At 44.5% G+C, this 20,494-nt stretch overlaps 1 protein-coding gene across 1 annotated transcript in view; it reads right to left on the bottom strand.

The window, feature by feature from the left end:
- Positions 1 to 20,494, bottom strand: part of LOC144817762 (RING finger protein 145-like) — a 69,004-nt gene that overhangs the window by 29,064 nt on the left and 19,446 nt on the right. Inside the window, exons 2-6 of the mRNA XM_078674553.1 lie at positions 18,116 to 18,224; positions 14,329 to 14,420; positions 7,562 to 7,797; positions 6,674 to 6,849; positions 1,336 to 1,476 (exon numbers count right to left, since the gene is read on the bottom strand). Coding sequence (XP_078530679.1) covers positions 1,336 to 1,476; positions 6,674 to 6,849; positions 7,562 to 7,797; positions 14,329 to 14,420; positions 18,116 to 18,224 — 754 coding nt within the window. The remainder of the gene's footprint in view (positions 1 to 1,335; positions 1,477 to 6,673; positions 6,850 to 7,561; positions 7,798 to 14,328; positions 14,421 to 18,115; positions 18,225 to 20,494) is intronic.

Here is a 20,494-nt window from a genome sequence, read left to right as displayed (position 1 = left end):
CGTGAGCGCAGCAAATCAAACAGAATATAGTACGGCTGATGAGTGGCCTCAATTGATTTTAGAAACGATCCCACCCGCCTATTAGTTTGTTTTTTTAATATATCTGTCCCCGGCACTCAGTAATGACTCAGTGGGGGTCTCCAGATCTCCTAATTTCAGCAAGGATTCAGTGGGGGTCCTCTGGATGCAGAAATGATTAAGCTGGAGCCCACAGGGGTCAAAAGGTTAAGGACCACAGCATTGGACCATGGAAGAGCAGTCTTGCTTATCTATTGCTAACACCCACCCAATACCAGATTCACAGCTTAACCCATCACAGTACATGTACGCGTACAGTGTGCTCAGACACCCAACTACCCTCAGAGAATGACCATATAGTCATGCATCATCAAGCACTCACTTTACCCAAACACTCCACAGTTTCACCAACAGAAAAGAATCCCTGTCTATCCATCATTTACTGATAAAGACCTGGAATGCCTTTCCCATACACAGACTCCACAGCCCTTTAGTCCCTAGGCACACAGCACATCCGTACCTCAGACAAACTAAACTATTCACACAGTCGAAAGGAGTACCGCAAACCCCAGAGAAGATTATGTGATATACTTCTAAATACCCACTCATACAATGACTACCAGTCTCCTTTCATTAAACTTCAAAATATTACGCCTCAAGACATTCATCCAGAAACAAATTCAATTGCTGAACCCAATCAGCATAAAATACTGATTTCTAACTAATCAGTTAATTACAAACACATTACACTCAGTGCTCAATAGAGAATTGTATAGATACAGAAATGTGAACTTTGGAGCTGACAAGCACAGCATGTATGCGCACACGCATGTATGTATAGTAATACTACTAAAAGGACCACGCTCATGAAGTAGAAGCTGTCCAGGCCTGTTGAACATGGTTCAGAGAAACATCTGCATGTTACAACCCTCAGCGGCACAGGCAGTTTCTGCTTGTTCCTATGCTGTTGCCACTGTGTGGGTCTCTTTCCAGTCCTAGGGGTGGCCGAAGCGAACACACTGGGGCCATAGCCAATAGCAGCTAAGCCAATTCAGCGATCTAAGTCTGTATATCAGAGACTCTCCCATCTGTATCGCCAACACCAAGAGACAAGGGATCCATCCTTTAATGCCAAAATAGACTGCAAAACACCACCACTTTAAAAAATGTTGTACAAAAGCAACTACTGAAATCAATATGTGCAGCACTTCTGAAAGAACGGGTTTCCAATGGGAGTGAATGCTGAAAATACAATACAGCTTACCACACCGAGTACTTTGGGTCGAGGAGGGAAGGAGGTGTGATGAGAGCACTCACCTGTGCATCACATTGCCATTCTGGAAGGCACTAAAACCCACCAGGTAGAACTTGCAGAGATTGAGCAAGCCCAGAGCGAGGTAGGAGACAGTAAAGGTCAGTCCAATGAGGGAGTATGGCGTAGCGCAGCACTCTGCAACACTGGCAAAAGAGAGAGAGAATAAATGGCCGTCAATCTCAATGAATCATAAACAGAACACAAGTCAACAAATGCACAGCACACAGACATCGCTATACAATCCCCGCAAACAGTGTTCAGCTTTATTCCAACATCAGGTAAAACAAAGGGCTAGATCAGGCAGTGTGATTCCTGAGCCCTAGTATTTATGAAAATGATGACTTAAAAGGTTTTGTATTTCAGCAACAGTGTTCTCTTACACTAGGGCCCTCATTACTAGTGGCTGTGTCCCACCAGAGCACTAACTCCTGAGGGATACCTCCCTGAGACATTACAGGACGGCCCGCATCTCCAGAGCGAATCATCCCAGGGTAAGAAACGAGGTCCAGTTGCTGATCCGCAGGAGGTATCGGGGAAGTGGCAGAAGTACAGCCTTGCCCTGGCCAACACCCACTAGAGAGAAGACCAACCTTAACTCGCCCTCACCAACCCAAATCCTATGTCCCTGTTCCTCGGGTTAATCATTTCTGCCTGCTCTTGAGCAGGCCGATAATGTCAGGAGATTTCCACTGTGCAATACCCGATTTTGATATAGGGTTGCCTATGGTAGGAATTTACGGTTGGTCCGAAGAATCACTTTGTTTTGGTGTACTTGTAAAAATGGTTCCTCTATGGTTGGTGACTGAAGCTCACCTACTCTCCCCAGTGATGTGATAGCTATGAGGAAAGCTACCTTCCAAGTGAGAAATATCAGTTCACATCTATGAAATGGTTCACGGGGTCAGTCTTGTAAGGACAATGTTAAGACTCCACACTCGAGCAGGTGGAAGCCTTGGAGGAATGATTCTTTTAAGTCCGTCCATAAATGCTTTAATAGCAGGTACTCTAAAGAGAGACAGATGTGTTCTGTTCTGCAGGTACGCAGCTATTGCAGCAAGATGTAAGAGTATGGAAGAGTACGCTAAATTGGAACGCTGCAGATGTAATAAATAGCAAATAATGTTTTAAACTGAAGCGTCCAGCAGATCGATTTGATTGTTATTGCAATATATTTCAAATCGCTTCCACTTTGCTGCATAGCATGCTCTTGTGGTAGGACTTTTAGCCTCTTTGATGATGTTCATGCAGTTTGGTGGGAGATTAAGGTAGCCAAGCTCTAAGATTTCACGTGCCAGATCGCAAGATTGAGATGACGGGGATCTGGATGTCTTATCTCTCCATGGCTCTAAGTGAGAATATTGGGAGTGAGATGTAGTTTTTGATGAGGAACTACAGAGAGCTCCAACAGGGTTGTGAACCAGGGTTGCTGAGCCCATGTGGGAGCAACTAGGATTAGTGTCAGGGACGCCGGTCTGAGCTTCCGAACCACTCATGGAATGAGTGGGAGAGGCGGAAAAGCTTGGACAAATATCCCTGACCAATTCATCTAGAGTGCATTGCCTTGGGACAATCGGTGTGCGTGCCTGGATGCGAAGCTTGAACATTTTGCGTTTAGGTTTGTGGCAAACAGATTTATGTTTAGCAAGCCGCACATTTGGAAGAATGGGAGGAGAACTTGAGGGTGGAGTTTCCATTTGTGGATCTGTTGTCTTTGACGACTGAGCAGATCTGCATCTGATGGCTTACTCCTGGAAGATGTTCTGCAAGGAGATACATTTTGTGATGTCTAGCCCATCTCCAGATGGTCTGTGCTAGTGGTGACAGCTGGAGAGTGTGCCTCCCCCTGTTTTTGTATGTAGTACATTGCTGTCATGTTGTCTGTATGGATCAGGACAGCTCTGCTTACTAAATGTACCTGACTAGAAAAATCGCTAGCAGCTCTAGATGATTTATGTGAAGCTGCTTTTGCTGCAGGCTCCACATGCCCTGAATTATATGCATCTGGGGACAAACATAAAACATAAACAAGTGCATAAAACACAGCATAGGGTTCCCTTAACCAACTTTATTTATAGGGAAGTGATTATATGCTGCAATACTAAAAAGGCTGGTAGCTATTCATGCATACCATTACTGGCAATAGGTAATGGTATGCATGAATAGCTACCAGCCTTTTTAGTATTGCAGCATATAATCACTTCCCTATAAATAAAGTACCCTATGCTGTGTTTTATGCACTCGTTTATGTTTTATCTTTGTCACTAGCAGATGCCTCTGCTTTCCACTGTTTGTCACATACCTTTGGTTGTTTGTTTTGGACACTTCTTTTCTTACTTTCTTTGAGAAACAAGTGACTACCGATGATGAGACAGGGGCTTGTCTGGAAATTACATACCAGTTACCCCGTTGGTGGTGTTTCTGTGAGGTGTCATTTGTTTCTCACACATTTTTTCTAAGCAGAATTCAGTCCAACACTGTTGGTGAGGACCATTGATATTGACTTATATAAGTCATAGTACGTGTTGTTCTGTGTCACTGTCAAGGAGATTAGGCTTTCTTTTTTAATGTTAACTTGGGCGGAGTACAGTGCAGTGTCCCCTCATAAATTGTAGAGGATAGCATTAGGTATCAGTACATATTGACTGTTCCTGATTTAGTCACCGATATGCTTTGACGCCCGTGGACTGGGTCTTTTGTTGTATGACTAAGTTTGAGTGGAGGGCGACCCTTTCCTTTTTCCCTCTGAGCTTCCGTTGAGAATTTCACAGAAAGGAATATCCACACAATTCATAAAGGGGGTGGTGATGGACAGAGCATCTGAATTAAGCAGAACACTCCTACCCAGTCAAAAGATCAGGGCTTGATCCATCACCGTTTTTTAGCTCACTGCACCATCCCAGTTCAGAACCTGGCTACATGCAAATTAGTCTGTCCCTGGCCCAGTGCATCATGGGAACAGGGCAGACCAAACTACCAAGCCAATTCTTTACTGGAAAGGAAACAAGCTTCCGGGGACCGGTTTCTGGCATTACAGCCGTCTTCGGCCCGGCTTGCTAGAAAAGAGTGTTCTGCTTAATTCAGATACTCTGTCCATCACCACCCCCTTTATGAATCGTTTTGGCCACCACAATTGTGGAAGGGTATGCTCAGATGTGAGTCCCTTGCTCACTGCACCATCAGGATTCAAGCAAGCCGGGCTGAAGACGGCTGTAATGCCAGAAACCGGTCCCCGGAAGCTTGTTTCCTTTCCAGTAAAGAATTGGCTTGGTAGTTTGGTCTGCCCTGTTCCCATGATGCACTGGGCCAGGGTCAGGCTAATTTGCATGTAGCCAGGTTCTGAGCTGGGATGGTGCAGTGAGCTAAAAAACGGTGATGGATCAAGCCCTGATCTTTTGACTGGGTAGGAGTGTTCTGCTTAATTCAGATACTCTGTCCATCACCACCCCCTTTATGAATCGTTTTGGCCACCACAAGTGTGGAAGGGTATGCTCAGATGTGAGTCCCTTGCTCACTGCACCATCAGGATTCAAGCAAGCCGGGCCGAAGACGGCTGTAATGCCAGAAACCGGTCCCCGGAAGCTTGTTTCCTTTCCAGTAAAGAATTGGCTTGGTAGTTTGGTCTGCCCTGTTCCCATGATGCACTGGGCCTGGGTCAGACTAATTTGCATGTAGCCAGGTTCTGAGCTGGGATGGTGCAGTGAGCTAAAAAACGGTGATGGATCAAGCCCTGATCTTTTGACTGGGTAGGAGTGTTCTGCTTAATTCAGATACTCTGTCCATCACCACCCCCTTTATGAAAAGGAATATCCACACAGCCTATGTAGATGGTAACCAGAATTTTAGACATTCCTGGCGTCACGTGATACTGCGTAAGCATGACCCTGCTGGAGATGCGATAGATCTGGTTACTCAATGTGCTTGTAGAACCTGAGGTGTAATGCATCAAAGTTAAGACTCTGAAGAAGAATCCCAAGTGCTCAAAGTAAAAAAAAAAACAGAGTGAAACACATAAATGGCAGGCACCATTATGTCAAAACCCTTGAGGCTAAAGAGTGCCATAAGAACGCCAATACTGCGTGCTCTAAGACGGGCACCAAAAGTGTCTGTGCACTTTTCGGCAAGATAATCTGTATGAGAAATATGTGTCCAGGCCAGGAAGCCCACTCAAGGTTTCTTCTCCAAAAGCAATCCGGAGTGACCCTGAGAAGCACACAGGTTGGACATCAGTCAAACACTCTTCCAGTCTCTCAGCGGGTCACGTTTTCTTACTTGTAAATGTACTTTTGCTTGGAGCAATCCAGCTGCACATTACCCAGCACAGATTAGTTCTATTCAATGGTTGCTTTGAGGAAGTGGTAGTTTTTTTTCAAAGTATTGATTGTTGGAAATTGATATTTTTTTACCACATCACTAATTTGTGATTTCACGTTATCTATGAAGTAGATGATAGTTTAATCATTTTGGACCATACGAAAGGGGTAGTTCACTGCTCAATGCTGACATCCATCATATCAAACCATTCACATGGAAACTGCCAAGTAATTTTCGAAATCGTGATCCTCGATCAATAGATTTCCCTTCTTCTTGCTGACAAGTTTGAAGCCATGCACTGCACTAAACTAAAAATAAACCCAATACATTTGTGAACATTTTTGCATTGTTTGCTTTATAGTAGACCTACACACCTGTGTTTGTGAATGTATGCTTTTACATTTAAATGGTAAATTAAAAATTAATACATACATAACTTGCGAGTGTTCACACCTACTATAGACAAAATTAATTCTTCATTTAGCCGTTTCTAGCAAAAGAAAAAAAATGTAAGCTAATAAATAAGATGGTCATTTCTATGAAACCAACACAATGACAAACACCTGTAGGGATAGCTGAGAGAAAGTGCTGAAGAACATGATGACAATATACAAAAAAAAAAAAAAAAAAGTGTCATTAAAGTTATAAGTAGATAAATCCGAGATTCAGAGAGGATGAGAATGGCTTTTACAAACTGCACTCCACATATAGGCATGGCAAACACCAGTGAATAGAATGAAAACGTACGAAGCTTTACGAACCAACATAAGGAGCAGTGTTTCATGTCGCAGGCCTGCTCATTATTGTTCTAGTCTAAAATGCGAGGACTGCATGGATTGTATCAGTTCACTAAACACTAAAAGAAGCTTGCTTCATAGGACCCCACTTCCTTTTCCAAAATAATCTTCTATAAACCGCATGCAGCACCAGAGGCGGCAGTCAAAGTTAACACATTCCATGCACAAGGTCAGCCCTTACTAATGCGCAGATGTACTCTCTGCCCTCTTATATGCTGTGGCAGCTTGATACCTGTTCAGGAAGATGAAGAGCAGTCCCTGCTGGGTGAGCTTGCTGTTGCGCGACGTCAGGAAGAAGTAGACCTGAAAGGTGTACAACACCAGCCAGAAGACGAGGAAAAGAAGGGGGACGGCCAAGTGGGTCCAGAGCATCATTCCCAAAGCGACCAGTCTGTACACTTCCAGCACCTGCAAAGAGGACACCTTGGTTACACACCAGGCCATACAAAAACACACCAGCCATAGAAAAAACTACTTTCAGATGAGCACGGTGTATAATGCAGCAGAGAGAGCATGAAGTGACCATCATAACTGTCAGCATGGCACAGAATGGAAGGCCTGGAATGGCATAATTTAACACAGCAATAAGGAAGTAGAAACATGGGCACAGAGTAGCACAGCCAACAATAAGTGGTGGGGAGTATGAAGCAGAACTCTCAAAACCTAGTCCCACAAAGTGAGATTTTTATTTGGTTATTTGCTTGTTGTTACTATCTCTGCAAGCAACACGTTGGGAAATGCAGCCCCATTCCACCTACATAAGCAATACTACAAGACTTTTTAGGCAAAGGTGTGTTGGGAGGGAAAGACATCAAGTCTTCCAGGAGTGGGTATTCAAGACCATATTATCTATCCATATTTTTTGCAGTCTGCACTCAACAACAATCTTCAAATTCAAAGGGACTCAACATTTTTATTGAATAACAGCCTTCAATTTTACTATTACAGAGTCCCTGTTGTGCAGTAAAATGGCCAGGTGTCCATGCTAGACACCGAGAAGAACAACCTAGAACACATGACAACTTTCTCCTTTCAATAGTGGCGGGGCAAGGGGCAATGCAGGTCCAGACAGACAGAGCCAGTAGGAACGCAGGGAACAAGCTCCAGAGTAATGCCTTACCTGCATCACCTCCCTGCATGCAGTCTTGGCAAGCTTCAACGGCACAAACAAGTTGACCGCCACCACATACAGCACCTCCAGACTGGTGAGGATGGTGGCAAAGGTATTCACCACTGGGAGAGTTTGAAGTGGGATGCCACAGAGACGAGCTATCAGAGGGAGCATGGGCGCTGAGAAGAGCCATGCATGTCTAGTCCTCATCAAGAGGGAACAGAGTGTGCTCACGATTACTTGACCTGCAAACCAGGAAAAAGAAATAGTTTTATCAAAGTATGTACACTCTTACTCGTGAACAAAGCAGAACCCAAACAAGCCTCCTATGATTCATCCCTCAGGTCTGCATACAAGATGAGGCAGCCAAGCAAAATTACTGGTAGACAAAATGTAGAATGCACACGAGCGACAAGATAAAACGCTGGAGAGGTATAGAGGCTGAGCAAAAATGTTTTATTATCCAGTGGCCAGTCAAGACTAGCTATAGCATCAGAACATTATTGGGAAATCAACTAGGCAAGGAACTTGTGTGACTCGAGCAGTCTTCATTCATATATGGCCCATATATGGCCCCGTGTGGAAAAGGCGGCTGCTCAAGGCAAGGAATGACTGTAGGAAGTTGGCTCTTTATGTGATATATCAACAATCTGATATATCGTGTAAAGAGTCGAGGGGTTCCCTTATGAGTGGACAGGGTCTTGCTCTAGCAATCCCAAGGTGATCTGTTAGGGGGTAGTGTGGTCGAGCAGCCTGAAGGAAATGGCCTAAATAGGGTCACTCACAACCACCTATCAGGCTTCCATACTAAATGAAGAGTCGGTCAGACAGTAGAGAATACAAACCAATACTTATTTATTCTAACACACTCTCCCGGTCTGCCCAGTCACTTAGGAGTGCTGCAGAGGGACTGACATCAGCAAGCTAACAATACATTATGTACACCTCGAAACCAATGAAAGCGCACCCACCATGGAATTTTCCAAGCAGCTGCAGCCGGACAGTAACTTACAAAGGAGTAATTTCCGATTCTAAGGCCGGGCACATGATCTGTTACTCAAGGTCATTGTCCCTGTACCCGCAGCTAGACAAGTGGGAGAAGGTCTACATCTAACAAGAAAGACATGCATTAATAGGAGCAGTGTATTCATTAACAAAGCAGAACTCAGCTTCAGAGAAACATAACCTGGGGAAAGCCGTTTCTTGGAAATGGCAAAGGATTAGTTTTGATTATGACTTAACTGCTTCGACGCTATTGACGGAACCGTTCCGTCACGGCTCGCGGGTGAGCTGTGCTCATGACGGAACGGTTCCGTCACGGCCCAGCCGCCGCGCCTGCGCGGCGCTGATTTCGCGCCTGCACGGCGCGTTTCATTAAGCGGGCGGGGCAGTGACGGAACCGTTCCGTCACAAGCACAGCTCACTCGCGAGCCGTGACGGAACGGTTCTGTCACCAGCGCAGGTGAGCCGCGCGCCCCCCCCGCGACCGTTAGCGCTGCGGCAGAATAGCCGCCACAGCGAAGGAGTTAAAATGGAGGCTGTACATAAAATGGTGCTGCGAATACTAACATTACGTGAACAATACAAAAGCATGTTTTTCTATTCTAACAAGCCTTAGGCTTAACTTAGAGGAGTGCAAGACATCTGCAAATAAACACAGTGATCAATAAATGACGCACACGACTCAAGGAGAGCCACACCAATTTATAAAACATGGCAAGTATATTTGAATATGTTTAGGCATCTGAGAAAAATCGTAAGTACGTTTTTAAATAGGAATTCTTTTCAGCTCAGAAAGTGGACACAGTGCAATTTCTGAGTTCTGAAATGTTATCCTATGGAAGGAAGCACAAATTCTGCAATAGATTCAGTACAGCAACTTATGGGACCCTTCTCCAGGAGTTAAGGAGGGTGGGGGCAAGGCGGCCGCAGAACACCACGAGCGGCACGAGGGCAGCCTGGTGCAGAGGGTGTAAACAGCATTAGGTACCCATTCTATGGAGAACAGTCGCAGTAAAAAGAGGATGTGGGCCCTGACTGGGAGGCCAGTCGGGCTGAACTAACAGAGGGGTTCACGCCTCACGATGCTCGGGAACGAGGCAGCAACTTTGGTGCTCTTCTCCACGGTTCAGAGTGGAGAGGTGTCGAGTTTCTCTTTACCGGAGCAGTTGCGGTAGAGGGGGCCTGCGTACAGAGGCTTCAAGCGATGGAAGGTCTACGAGGGGTGAAACCACAATGGACTCGGGCACTGGAGGGCTAGTGCACCACTGGCCCACTTACACTCGGGTTGGAGCGACTGATGCAGTTTTCAGGTTTTGGTGGTTCCGGAGGCCTCAGAGTCCTTTCTTTGGAGTTGCTGCAAGATGCAGGGAACAGTTCCGTTGGCCCAAAGGAGGTCTTGGTTCTTTATCAAAGGCAGGCAGTCATTCCAAGTTTCTGGAGTCAACAGCTGCAAGACGCGTCGACTGTGGAGCAGTTATCAATGAGGAACGCAGACAGGCTGGCAGGGTTGGTACCAGGTGAGCTGCTTCTTCTCTCCTCTCTACTTTTGTTGCTCTTCGGTGTCCTCTCTCTTCATTGGTCATCAGGATCTGCTTCCCAGGTGCTATGCGCTCTCCTAAATACTACATTTTGCAGCCTTAGGGGAGTGTAGGGTAGTAGCCAATGGTCTACTGACCATTGGGGTCACTACGCCCCCCCATATGTTCACTTCTTGGGGGAAGTTGGCATTACCCTGTCCAGGAAGGCTTAAGGTTGCAAACACAAATACGGCTACCTCTGAAAAGTCTTGTCTACCTCAATTTAGACCACCTTAGGGGTGGTACTAGCCTGGGGGTGGCACGCATACTTGACTAGCTAATTTCCCAACTTGTCCAAGTGCCAAAGGAACCTGGACAAAGGGGGTCAGCTTCCTCTCCTGTGAGGGGAGCCAGAATCGCACTTCAGAGGTGACAGCTTCTTTCAAGTTAGCCAACACAGAAAGGCTAATCAGCAGGGTATCCTCTGGGATGGGGTGAGACGCCCTCCACCTGTGCAGGCTTTGTTCCTGAACTCCTATGAGCAAAAGGCTCTCACCCTAGGACGTCCGAAAGTTGTCACCTGTGGCAGGCTGATAGAGACAAGTCAGCCAACACCAGAGGATGGTAGGTTTTCAGGGGACAAATCTAAGCTGCCCTCCGATTGTATGCATTAATAAATCCTACACTGGAGTCAGTGTGGGTTGGAAGGTTTGCTGTAGGGGTGACTTACAAATACTACATGCAGTGTTAGGGGACATGGCACACAGGGATGTGTGACATATCATATTTTCACTTATCTGCACCAAAACGAGCAGCCTGCAGTGGCAGTCTTGCATGTGTTTGGTGAGAGGTCACTTAGGTAGGCACTATTCGTGTTGCTAACCTTAGGAACCCTCTCTAGTATCTCAGGCCCTTGGTAACATTTACTAGGAACTTAGAGGGTGCTAAAAGGTAGTGGCATTCGTGATGAACACAATGGCACCGTTTTTGGGGAAGGAACACTGGCACTGGGGGCCTTGTTAGCAGGGACCCAGTACACTTTCAAAGTTCAATCTGATACCAGGCAAAATGTCAGGGGGAAGGGGGGGGTGGGAGGGAAAACTGCTACAAGAACATAGTTTCCTACAATCGCTTGAAAGCAGGCTAACTGGTACATAGAGGAACTCCAATCAACAAAGAGATACTGCAAACAACTGGAACAAAAATGAAGTCTTAACCAGAATTAATCGGACAAGATCACCTACAAATTTGCACCACCAACTGAATCAGAGAAACAAAGAAGAAAGCCCTCCAACAGCAGCAAGGAGATCTTCGCAATCATCGAGGACTTCACCGCCCCAGCAGCCACCGCCTACATCACACCCATTCAAGTCCTATATGACTACAGTTATAAAATCGCAACTAGCTTCAACCATTTCGACCCTCAACCAAACGCCATGACCACATGGAACCCAATTACCACAGAGAGATGGCTACCATCATAAGAACCATACACTCTGGGGCCCCGGTGGATCAGTGCCCCCACCACATCTGCAAAATTGGACCTTGGTGATCAGCAAAACACTCACCTGCATCCTAAACACCTCCCTCGCCACTGCCACCATCCCAGAAGCCTGGAAACATGCAGCAGACAACGTACTCCTAAAGACCCAAACATCGCACCAAAAGAATACATGAGGGTGATCATTGACAGAGGGGAAATAGCTGACTCCATATTGCCCAACCTCTCAGCGACTTTCAACATGATCTCCAACCTCCCACTCAGCCCTGTTCAGAAGACAGTAAGGGAACGCCATCCAAGGACGCGCACTCACCTGGACGTGCTCGTTCCTATCCGGTTGAACCCCTAAAAGTCCACATGCCATCTTACACTTTGGAAGCCAGGAGCCTCATCTGTGGAGTCCAAGGATCTTCACTAAGCATGTCTCTGTTTAACATCTAAATGACTCCACTGCCACTATCATTAGTACCCACTGAATCAACATACTCTCCTACACAGACGATACGCAACTAATATTGTCCCTCACAAACAACATAACCAGAACAAGAATCAACTTCTCAGCCAGCATGAATGTAGTGGCAACCTGGATAAAGTCCAACTCCTTCAAGCTGAACTCGGACAAGACCGAAGTAGTGATTTTCAGTAAGACCAAAACGCGTGGTGGGATTCCACTTGGTGGCTGACAGACTTAGGTCCCACACCATCCCCTACTGCCCAAGCAAGAAACAAGCTCGACATGATGACCCACATCATCTCAGTTTGCACAACCTGCCTCTATATCCTGAGGATGCCGTGGAAAATCTTCAAGCGGCGACCAGATAACAACAGAATAATGGTCACACAGGCCTCATAACCAGCTGACTTGACTATGGCAACACACTATACACTGGAATCATCAAACAACTCCTGAACAGACTCCACACTGCCCAGAATGCAGTGGCCAGACTCAGCCTTGAATTACAGCACAGCATCCACATTACACCATGCCTCAGGAAACTCCACTGGTTCCCCATACACAAAACACACTCATTCAAATTCCTCACACATACAAAGCACTAAACAAAATAGTCCTGCCTATCTCAACAGCCATATACACTTCCACCAACCATTCAGACACCTCTGCTCAGCCAGACTCCAACTGTCACGTATACCCCGCATACACAACAGGAGAGCAGGAGGTCGTACATTCTCATACATCTAACCCCAAAGCATGCAAAGATCTCCCACAGCACACGAGAGTCTCTTCATCACTTCTTGAGTCCCGCAAGAAGTTGAAGATCTAGCTTATCAAATAATCTCCAAGGAGACCACCGCCTACCCACCTTCAAGGCGCCAGAATACCCTCACGGCGATTAGCGCACCATAAACAATCTGTAGAACATAACAATTTGCATAAAACTCTTCTTCTCTTGTCCAAGACTTTCCACAATGAATGTACCAAGATTGAAACAGGCTTTCTGCCATTTCACACATGCACAATCTGACAATTCTCCTAAGTCACATTCCCATGAGGCACAAAAACGCACATGCTTCCATTCCTCACACTCTCATTAAGACCTCAACCTCTTCACTTTCTTATCATTAAACCTTAATAGGACAAGACGGAGGTTTTGCTGCTGGGCAACCACCCTCACTCATGCGGGTCCTGATCTACGGCCATCAACTATGGGTATCAGTCCTTCACCTGTTCATGTGGTAAAAAAATCTGGGAGTATGGCTCAATGATAAGTTGTCTATGAGCCACGAGATCATTAAAATAGCTGCCACTTGCTTTGGCATCCGAAAGTGGTTAAGGGACATCTTGATATGCCTCCTTGTCCACACTCAAAGAACTGTAGTCCAGGCTCTGGTACTCTCCAGACTGGACTATAGCAATGTATTAAACAAGGGTGCTGCAAAATCGCTGCTTAAATGGCTTCAGACCGTACAAAATGTGGCAGCGCGGCTTCTTCACCCACCCAGATTCAGTATGATAAATACTCTTAACTGGATGCCAACTGTGGGTTCAATTCAAAGCCTTATGCTATATGAATAAGTGTCTTTGCAAACCAGGGCCCATGTATCTGAGATCATTGGTGTTGAAAGTTGAAAATATTTATAAAGCGCACTGTGACCAAGCGGTTTCCTGGTGCTGGTCACACTGGTGTCTTGGTATACACCCAAAATCTCGCTAGGCTCTAGCCATCAGGACCTGGCAGTGGTTCCTAGAATCAAGATTTCCTGTCAAGGTGTTTGGGCATTTGCGTATCTGGGTCCAAAGTTGTAGAACACCTTGCCACAAATCACTGAAGCGTCTTCAAACTGCTCACAGCTTTCTGAAAATTGCTCCAAACATGGATTTTTCCACCTCTTCTTTAACAGTTATCCTTGGCTGCCTTTGTTTAGTGAGGAGGTTGGCACTGGAAAAACTTTTTAGGTAGCCATGTGCTCTACAAATCACGTATATAAATAAAATGAATAATGACTGCACACCATTCTTTTTGCTGTAATGTTCTGTATGGGAGTACACCAATTTCCTTTCCCGTTATCTTATTTCAGTATGTAGCCACATAAAATAAATAGATTGTTTTGCTCATCAGGCGAGTTTTATATTGTGCAGTTTTCAATCACACTATAGTGAAAGCTACCTTACATTTGAACACTCGATTAAACTATCATTCTTTTTGACTGACCCCTTCAAATGAAGAACAGAATACTTTGCTGCCAATATGAGAATTCCAAGTTATTACACAAAGCCCCCTAGGTCGTCATCTCACCTGTCAGCGCTGTGAGGATGCGGTGAAGGGCGATGCTATCACTGTATACAGCCCCATGATACTCTGACTCCATTTCTTGCCTGATGTAATCCCTAAATAGGTGGAAAGAAGAACAGAGGGTTACCAAGGAAAAATGAGGAGCAAAGGTCTAATATAACTTAAAAATACATACTTTATTTACCAGCAACGCAAAGCAAAAGATACAGGCCAACTCACAAAAAAATGTGCGAGTACGGGAAATAGCACTCCATTAGTACTACTTTATGTAGACGCAAATGTTGTTCACAGATATCCACCAAGAGACTTACACCTAACCCTCCTATTCGCAATCTCTGCCCAGAGAGCTACGCCTGTCCTAGCTCTTGAGGGCAGATTTCTCCGTCAAGGGTGTAGACAAATTCGAACATTGAGAAACCTTTTTGTAGTAAATGTGAGAGGGACAAGTCTGAGTTGCTGGAAAATGGAGACTATCTACTAGTCTGTAGGTGTGGTTAAAGGACATTGAAGGAAGGGATTTAGGAGGCAGTGCAAATACTAAAACACACCCACAAAAGATGAAGGAAATTGCCATTCATGAAAATTACACCTGCATCCACTACAGAAGCACTACCGATATAATAGGCTCAAATGTACCCCCCTCAAGCATTGGAGTCCATCATGTACCACACATGGGCAGTCACTGGGACAGCAGTGCAAGGAATAACACTAACACAACTTAGGTTTAAGTTATATAAAATACTTATTTCAACAAGATTACAAAAACATGCAATAAAACTACTACAGCCACATCCATTACAGGTGAAAGACAACAGCAACCAATCACACACAGCCTGCCCAGATAAAAGAGGAAGACACAGAAAAACACTTACTTCACCATGTGGGTGAATCTCTTTGCTGCCTTCCCTCATTTGAACAAAACATTACCTATGGAGAAGACTGGATTGACAGGCAGTGGATCAACATCTTTGGCATGCACAGGGAAGCATTTATTGCCAGATGTCGCCTGTCACTTGATGCAATCCGTGTTGTTGCAGACTGGAAGCAGGAGTAAAATTCACCTACAGTCAGGCCCAGGCCATACCGGTAAATATGAGGATAATTGCCTCACGATGCTGCGGCCACTGGACCTTTGTGTGGAGACGATGTAGAAAACTCACAAACAAGCTAATCACGATGGTTGTGACAGGTACTGAGACGCATTATTTGTGGAGTGTACCCTACCACTGCCAAAACCAGTCCTGATCCAGCTTCTACTAAAAAAAGCACCAGACATGGAAACTGTATGTCAGAAAGATAGTGTGACCTGAGGCACGGATGGGATACTGGTGGGCCAATTCTTAGAATACAATAATATACACCAAGCCATCACCACCCTCTGGGCGCAGGGACCTGTGGAGCCAAAAACATCACTGTCATTACAAATTATACTAACACACGAGAAAAGCTGCCACTGTGATATACAGCACATTGTACGCACAACAATATACAACAGAATTGCCGGATGAAGCTAAGTGGGCAGCAGACCTTGGAACTGAACGGACAGATAAGAAATTGTTGGGTGCTAATCATAAGCAAAGGAAGTCTCTAGAAATCAATGATTCTGCAATACACAATTCAATTACTCACACCAGACTTATCAGACAATGAGGCACATTCACTGTATGCTTCCAGCGGCTTCATCTGAGTGCCCGAGATGTTTCCATCAGGATGCTGGTTTCTACCGTATAGTGTGGTACTGCCAGATACTTTGGCAAGCGTGGAGGGAATTGGCAGTTTTTCTCTCAGAATTAGTAGATCGTATTAAACTCCTCACCCCAAATACTGCCTTCTGGGTAAGTATTAAACAGCAAATTAACTGGTCTGTCGCTCCTGCCATTGGCAAAAGTGATACGTGCCAAACTTCTGCCAACAACTGCCTACGCAAGTGAAGCTCAGAAAGGAAGAGATGCAAAAACTCTTGACAACACAGTTATAACTGCACACAGGGTTATTCTTGGTTTGCCCAAACATACTTCACCAGAGCAAATCCGGCTAGAGTTTGGTATTCAGAAACAGTCTTTGGCAAGACAGGGGGTGTACATAACCACCCGGGACAAAGTGCGGAAATCCAACCAAGGAACTCTAAATGAATATCTATAGAAGGAGTTACAGCAAAAAGCCGCCTCACCAGCTGCCAAATACCTCAAAAGCAGTCTGGCCAATACCGGCCTAAACCAACTCTGGGATAATTCTATAAATAACTTAACACTCAAAAAAATTGGTCTGGAAGACGGTCAAATACCTCTAGTGGATCGAGGACAAGGCATCCCTCTCGAAAAGGCCACACGAGTGGATGACCCTGAACACGTACTCTTCGTCAGCAGCTCAGAATTATCTGGACTTGGGTTACACCAAAACCACTAAAATGAAGTTCCTGAAGTACAGACTTTGCCCCTGTTACCCTGCATTCAGTATTTTACGCATTGGCAAAAGGAGAAGTAAGGCTCCTCCTGCCACTTATGCGGCTCAGCACCAGAAGACCTGCTGCATCTGTTATGTACCTGTAAAGAACTCTTGGAAGAACGAAAACTACTGCTAAAACGCCATTTCAATCATCGAGGTGTACGCTCCAGAAGACAAGCAGTCCTTGCCTGTTTTGCCCCGAATGACCCACAGTTGAACTGCAACCTGGTGAAGTTCATGAGGGTATTGGAAAAGAAAGTGCCGGCACCAGAATCAATCTATTACAGGACAGCATCCAAATAAAACAGCAATTCTATCATGGAAGCTCAAAAGAGGACAGTCCTTTTACTTGTTCCCACTGGGCTTGGCACCAAAGCACTTTATTAAAAACTTTTAAGTACTCTAAATATTTAGAAGCACTGTTATTTATCTCTGGCAGAAGAAGTGACTGGAAGAAGTGGGCTTTTAACTAAATAACTCGACCACTAACAGTTATTAAGTTACAGTATTGGTTTTAAAAAGAAAAAAAGATGTAAATTATGAAATATCTTCTTAATATTGTATGCAGAATTGTTTTGACTTGATGTTTTTTGTATTGCAATGGTTTTTATTAACTATGCAAATTAACTTACTTACTTACCTTCTTGGTATCAGACCCAAAACAAAAGAAGACCGATATATCTGTAGGCTCATTGAGTTGGCCCTGGTGCTTTTTAAGAACCAGATAGCAATGTCCTGGAAGGCCAGTGCTGTGCCATAAACAAAGCGTTGGCTAAGGCAATTTGTTAAAATGGGTTAGGGCAGAATCCGATGCCATTACCAAGGCCTGACTCTTGTGTAAAAGGGGGCCGGTTCACACTATCTGGGACACATATATAACAAAACTGGATGCTAACAATGACGAGAGACGACCTTAGAAGGAACGGACACCAGGAATGATTAGTGTATACTGAATTGTTGTAATCCTAACAACCTGTGAACCCTAACAACTTTATTATTTCCTATAACTGAGACATAGCGTCACCCGAGGAACCAATCCAAACGTGACTTTATTGTACGTTAACTAAACTATGCTCAAGATCTTTGGTTCCTTTAGCAGGAAATTGGGTGATGGACTTACGCCCTGTACAGAGGACTGTCTCGAATCTGTCACTCCAACCCCGGTGGTAATGCAAGGGCTTGGGCCCATTTTGTTGGCTGTTTTACTCTTAGGTTTTGTGAAAAACCAATAAAGGAATGTAAAAAAGAAAAGAGAATACAAAATACAAAACAAGACCTCAGGCTCACTGGGCAAGAGTTTCACAGACAGAAAGATCAAAATGTGCTGACGGCTTGAAAAACTCACCTTGATGTTTGGTGCCCAACGTACAGAAGCATTAAAGTAAGGAGATACACGTACAACTTCACCAGGTATCGAACAGGGAGCATGAGCAACACCACACACATCACATGACCTGAAAGGAAACAAGTGCAACATATTAATAACCCATAGAAAAACAGTTATGAAGTAGCAAAAGCAACACTCTTACATCACTACAGATTGACACATTATCAATATTTGGAAAGACAGAAGATTTAAAACTAGGTACAAATACATTTTCATCTATATCCATGCTTAGACAAGTGAAAAGTAGCTATTTCAGTGGGTAGAAAAAGAGAAGCGGCACCATCTGTGAAGGGAAGGTCTGTGGAAACGGGTATGAATATAAGGTACACACAGGCAGCCTTCTTTAGGGGCCGGACTGACGTGGGCATGTACGTGGATTTGAGGAGTAACAGCAAACGGGCCTCAGTCTTTAATAAATTCAAAGATAGCAGTGGATGCAGCAAAGGTACCACCATACCAAATCACACCTACCCGTAACTCGATGTGGAGCTTGCTATCATGGGCATATCACATGAAGGTCAATGATAATGCTTAAGTAGAGCAAACACTTTATCCGAGCGCAGAGCATCGAGATGTCAGTCTTTGTCGTTAGCGGACTGCAGAATAGGATATGATATTTACGTGAAACAAACGTAAAAAAGTGGGAATTCCATAGTGAAAATGTAAACGTACACACCAGTGGGTCTGCTCAGATATGGATTCTAGGGTACAATCCCTGAATTAAGGACTGCAAGAGTGCTGCGGGTTTTGCTAGTCATGGGAAACTCAGCAAATCTCTGCCCTGCATTAGTGAGAGGGGAGCAATTTCTTTACTGAATGAAAAAAATGGGCATTTATTTTTGTAAGGATCTCAGTGTGTGTTCAGAGACTGGGTGAAGATCGCCTTCCTCTAAAATTCTAGTTTGACGCATTAAGAAATTGTGGAAATCTATAGAACACATACATACACAAAGCATTCATGCATCGCAGAATGTCATCTGAACAATTGAAGAATAAGAAAAAAATAAATGTTCAAGACAAAGATAGTGAGATTTAAAGTTTTGTGAAGTACTGCATGGGAAACTCCATACCCAGGACAGGAATCCATTAGACCTGGGCAGAATTAAAATTCCGCTCGCGGAATTCCGATAACTCGTTACACTTGCAACCTGAAATTCCAGCAAAATTCCACCAATCAGTGGGTGGCTGAATAATTCTGCCATTTGCGCCTCGCAAGAACAAGAGGATCAACAATGCGCGCTTACAAGTGAGATTGGTGCCATTCATGCGGATTTTCAGCGCTTCCCGTGCTAAATTGCAGAACGTGCAGCATATTTTCCACTCGTTGGCAGAATTTTTTGAAATTTCGCTGATTTTTTCTGTAACTGCGCCATTACGCGAGATCCATCCACCCCTAGTATTCATTATCACTACAAATCTCTGATCCATCCGACACCTCCCCGAGTACAATGCAAAGAAAAAGAAATAAAATTTAACAAAGAGCTAAACATTACACAGGAGTGAAGGGGAAGTCATGAAAAATGTTGTTTCTTATACTTGAATCATTCATGTGTTCTGAAGTTATCCACTGACAGTTTTTGGTTTCTGCCCAACATGAAGCACCTCCTCTGTCTAGAAATGCTGGAAAGAAAGATATTAGCTGATAAAAAGAGGGCGTGCTATGAGGGCTGCGCCTAAATCCAAGCATGAAAATACTGCTGTGTGTGTGTGTGGCAGGTACACTCAGGGTTGCTTGTAGATTGAACACCTCTAGACCAAGAAACATACAGAATAATGTTCTAGGCAAGAGCTTTACGAAGAGGTTCTAAAAACTAACTTATGAAGGTAGAGTCATCAGCCTGCTGCATAGACATCACAGAGTGAACCTTATGCAAGGGCATCAATTGTGTGTTTGCATCACTGATGAGTTAGTGTTGCTCTAAGGGCAACTACATTATTAGTATTTGTTTTAATTAAATAACAATCACTGATGCGAATCTCACGCAGGGCTTGACTGATTATGCGAAACTGGGGCCTACAAGGACACCCGCTCAGACAGCAGCAGCTGTCAGCAACAACCGCAAGAGAGCAGAAAGGTACAATGTATTCTAAATGTTGTACACTTACAGCATTTTAATGTAGAGAGTTTAAAAAAATGTAATTCTGGGTTAATTATTTGAGGCTTTAAGTGTCTCTACAAAGTCGGGCTCACCGATGGATCCCCGTCCTGCTAAGTTTCTCGCTAAAATTGCGCATGTCATCAACCCTATAATCAACCCAGTTCTTAATCAATCCCTCATTACGGGCATCGTTCCTCATTCCTGGAAACAGGCTCTCATTCTCCCTCTCCTAAAAAAA

Source organism: Lissotriton helveticus, chromosome 2_1 (assembly GCF_964261635.1).
Source record: "Lissotriton helveticus chromosome 2_1, aLisHel1.1, whole genome shotgun sequence".
NCBI classification, from domain to species: domain Eukaryota; kingdom Metazoa; phylum Chordata; class Amphibia; order Caudata; family Salamandridae; genus Lissotriton; species Lissotriton helveticus.
The sequence above is the reverse complement of the archived record's forward strand: the minus strand, read 5'-3'. Positions and strand labels throughout refer to the sequence as shown.